Below are 4,708 nucleotides of genomic sequence, written 5' to 3'. Positions count from 1 at the left end.
TTTGTCATCACATGAAAATATACGAGGTTCTAAAATCTCATGAAAATAAGAAAATAGAGCTAAAATGTTAGTATTCTCGCTCATTAGAAATTGAATTTGAAGTTAAATACTTAAATCCTATAGCAAGAATCAGTAAGCGGAAGGTATATCACATGAGTGCTTCGCATACATGTAAAACATTAAGAAAATTTTTGTCTTATATGAGTGGTTTTTCTAATACCTAATAAGGACAGAAAAAGAGATGTGACAAAAAAGAATTAGACAATTAATAAAGTGCAAAATTAAGATTATATATCAGATCACTGAATTAATAAGAAAATAAAAAGAGAATATAAAAAAAGGCTCTTTTTCAACGAGCACAACAAAGATAGACGTGGAAAAAATAATGTGTGATAAGGTTAAAACACTCCATGAACCATGCTTGCTAGAAGTTCTAGCCACGCGTGACTAATAGAATTTTAGTAATATCAATAATGGTGGTTCCACTTCTTCGTTTCACCAATAAAATCTGACAGACATTCCATCGTGCTAGCTAGCACATAAATAATTTATGGTTATCCCTATGGCTATATATGGGTTTGACGTCAATCCAAAAATTTGGTACATTGAAACAGATTATACCTCTGATTCAGTAATTCTGACTCATAAGTTAAATAATTAATACAATAAAAAAATAATACACTTGTATCCATTATAATTTTGATTTTATTTGCGTATAAATAACCCGTAGCTCACAGCATGCCATAAGAAATTGAAATTGTCAAGTCCTTCTTACTTAGTAGACATTCTCAAGCCATGACTTGTAAACTTGTGATCTACTTCACTTTCTTCTTCTGCTTGCTTTTTACCTTGGTTCCTTATGTTCATATGTATCCCTCGTACCCCTATAGTGGAAATTACCAGCTTGACCTCAATTTCTATGATAGATCATGCCCAAATTTGCAAAGGATTGTTGGATATGGTGTTTGGTTAGCCTTAAAAAATGACAACAGAATGGCCGCGTCCCTCCTTCGGTTGCACTTTCACGATTGCATAGTAAATGTAAATTTTGTTGTGCTTTAATTAGGATTTTCTTATTTCTTACACTTCAAAATGAACAACACACGTACTTAATTTGCATGGCTTTATATGTCTTTCCGTCAGACTCTAAATCATACTAGATCACACTAATTAGTAGTTGTTGGAGGAATTTTCATAAATATAAATGATAGTTTTGATGATAGAAGCATGTTGTTAATTGATTGACTCTAGAAATATATTAGTTGAATAAATACTTGAACGTGTTATAATTGGTCCTTATCCACAAAAATTTATTCCCACTACTTGGGCACTTTGGCCCCTTGCTACCTTCCCGTTCCTATATCTATATTTGTTTTATGAACATTAGGTAGACACAACACATTAAATCTAGAAACTTAGTTTTCCTTATTAACTCAATTAATAAGAACGGATCACATACACGTGCATAGATATAGATTTGAAATGGGTTAGATCAGACTACTTAAGATTATTTTTTTTATACCGGGGAGGGGCAGAGCCCCTAGATTTATTTCTAACTTCTAACACATTTGGAATTTTATTGTGGTGGAAATCTTTGTGTGACTGGACATACAGGAGAAAAAGAAAAAGTGAAACGTGATAATAAAATGTGGTAGGAAAGAAAAATGGAGTGAAAAAAAAAAGTTGTATGATAATAATAACTCATTTTTTTTTTTACACAATAATAACAGTTTTACCCTCATTCAATCACAATTTATCATTAATATGAGTTTTAAGATAATTATTATAAAAATTAATAAATTTATCATTTATTATAGTTTGTGATTGATCAAACAACAATGTATGTTAGTGCATAATGTTCTCATATAATTAAACTTAATCCGTTTCCCTTTCCACCGTCTCTCATAACCTTTAGTTATACTTTAGTGCATAATTTTGAAGGTTATATGTATTGTATATTATCACATTTGTAATTAACCCTCTTTTTTATTTTTGTTTACATTACATAAGTAATTATCACATTTAGTATATGCTACTAAAATCATAATAACTTATACGGGGAAGTCATTAATTATTTTCAATTGCTTGTCAAATTAAGGGCTGTGATGCTTCTGTACTTCTTGATGATACACCATATTTTACGGGCGAAAAGAATGCTCTTCCTAATCGCAATTCACTTCGGGGGTTTGAAGTCATTGATGACATAAAAGAACATCTTGAAAGGATATGTCCATCAACAGTTTCCTGCGCTGATATATTAGCCTTAGCAGCTAGGGAAGCTATTGATCAGGTAAAAGTGACACTTCCTTTAAAGTATTGGACACATATTGTCTCAACTGAAAGTTCCTTTATTAATCAACCTATTTGATTTAACTAACGTTGTTGTTGAATCTTCCCCTATGTTTTGGGGTGTTTTAGATTGGAGGGCCTTCTTGGCAAGTTCAATTAGGCCGAAGAGATGCAACAACAACAAGTAAGGAAGCAGCTGAGCAACAAATTCCCTCACCAATTGAGCCTCTAGAAAACATTACTGCAAAGTTTTTCTCCAAGGGTCTTGACATGAAGGATGTCGTAGCCCTTTCAGGTTTTTACTCTTTTCTCACCTTTCTCTAACTTCATTTAGAATACACAAATACTAACTAGCATCTTAAATAAAAAATTTCAATAAAAATTGGTATTAATATACATGTATTGTGATTTCCAATGCATTTCAAATGTGAACTTCGTAATAGGATACTGGTTAAGAAGACTATTTAGAATATATATCATTCTAATTTTATGAAGTAATAGAAACTAACTTCAACTTTCACTAAATATCTTAAGCTCTTTTTAGTATATGACTATGATGACATCATATATTGTTAAATGATCAAATCTGATATCAAGGGGTGTAACTCAGCTGTTAAACCCTCGGTACTTATCTTTGATTCCCACAAATAAAAAGAATCATCAATTCACTGTTAGATCAACTTTATATCTCAATTTGACATGAATAACTTTATGTGTCTATTTTCATCAGGAGCACATACAATTGGTTTTGCCCGATGCTTCACCTTCAAAGGGAGACTTTTCGACTTTCAAGGGTCTGGCAGACCTGATCCCGCGCTTGACTTCTCACTTCTCTCAAAATTGCAAAACACTTGTCCAAATGAAGATGCTTCAAACAGCAATCTAGCACCTCTTGATGCTACAAGTACTATGATGTTTGACAATGAGTATTATAGAAATATCGTATACAACACAGCGCTTCTAGAATCTGACCAAGCACTACTTAAGGATCGAAGGACTGCTCCTACGGTTTATTATTACAGCAACAACCGGTTTTCCTTCTACAATGATTTTGCCAAATCCATGGTGAAGCTTAGTAATGTAGGAGTACTTACAGGAGCAGAAGGGCAAATTAGATATAAATGTGGCTCTGTAAACTATTGAGTGCTTGTATTTTTCAGCTTCTTAGAAAAACCTCAACAATGTAATTGAGGAAGCCAATAAGTCACTTGGAGTATGAATGCTATCCTTTGTATATTATGTGGAGTGATCATCATCATGGTAGGTGGTGGTAGTATTCCAGAAGAGTGAAGATTAGCCATGTTAGATTTTATGTCAAGATCTTTATGTAGAAATATGAAACCTTGATGTCAAAGCTCAAAAAATAATCTTTGTATCCATGTGTTGCTAAGTTTGTACACTAAACAGATGAAAATTTGTAATAAATTAATGTACTTTGCCAATTTTGTAGACTACTAAACCATGGATCTAAGATAACATTCCTCCAAATTAAATCAATTTCTCATTAATCATCGCCAAATCTCTGCCACTCCCTGTTTATTATAACTGTCGTGATGTGCATCTAAACATTAATTAGTGGTACTCTCCGGCAAATGCAACTGTTGAACGGTACAATAAAAAAAAGTTACTTGTACACCCCTCACACCCATTTAACACAGAGATAAAAATAATATAAATATAATAAGATATGATATGATGGATAAAATAAGATAAAAAAAAATAAGATATTAATGAGGTGTTTAAAATAATAAAATATTTGTGTATAATTACTTATAAAAATATAAAAGTGATATGAAAACTATATTATTAAGAGTGTTATAAGGAGGCTTTACGTGTAGTTTTGAGTACGTAGTTAGTGGTTACTGTAAATATACTGCCCATTGATCAAGTGCTCTCATCCCTTTTATTCCACTTAAATTATGCATTGTGCTTACGGAAGGGCATCTACATCTCTTAATCTTATTCTGGTCTCTTTCGTCTGATGCAGACTTGCAATATAAGCATGGGAAATATCTTCTTCTTTTATTTACGTTAAAAATAATATTCTGTTTTATAAATAAACCCAATTTAAGGGATGTGATACCTAAGATACTCCACTTGCATATGTCACGACCTATAGATTAATTAACGGAAAAATGTATGCACGATTTATAATATTATTTCCTTAATTTGTTGTTAAAGTTTGTATACATTACATAGGTTACTCGCTTTTTATATGCTATTTTTTTTTGTTCTTGCTCTGTAAGACGTAGGTGTTGTTAGGCTATGTAAACCAAATTATTCATTTTGTCTGTGTTTAATCAAAAAAACTCTTGTGTAAAAGTGAAATAACATTGCAATTCTGCTGATCATTCCGTGCTCTCATCGACACATATCTTACAAAGTATAAACGTGCATACAATTGAATACCAGCGTTGGA

At 31.9% G+C, this 4,708-nt stretch overlaps 1 protein-coding gene across 1 annotated transcript; it reads left to right on the top strand.

The window, feature by feature from the left end:
• Positions 1-737: 737 nt before the first annotated feature.
• LOC114388866 (peroxidase 10-like) lies at positions 738-3,743 on the top strand. Its single transcript, XM_028349418.1, has 4 exons — positions 738-1,041; positions 2,099-2,290; positions 2,419-2,584; positions 3,020-3,743. The coding sequence occupies exons 1-4, from the start codon at positions 796-798 to the stop codon at positions 3,430-3,432; spliced, it is 1,017 nt and encodes a 338-aa protein (XP_028205219.1). The 5' UTR covers positions 738-795; the 3' UTR covers positions 3,433-3,743.
• Positions 3,744-4,708: the final 965 nt, after the last annotated feature.

The sequence above is a fragment of the Glycine soja genome, chromosome 2 (assembly GCF_004193775.1).
Source record: "Glycine soja cultivar W05 chromosome 2, ASM419377v2, whole genome shotgun sequence".
Lineage (NCBI taxonomy): Eukaryota > Viridiplantae > Streptophyta > Magnoliopsida > Fabales > Fabaceae > Glycine > Glycine soja.
The sequence above is the reverse complement of the archived record's forward strand: the minus strand, read 5'-3'. Positions and strand labels throughout refer to the sequence as shown.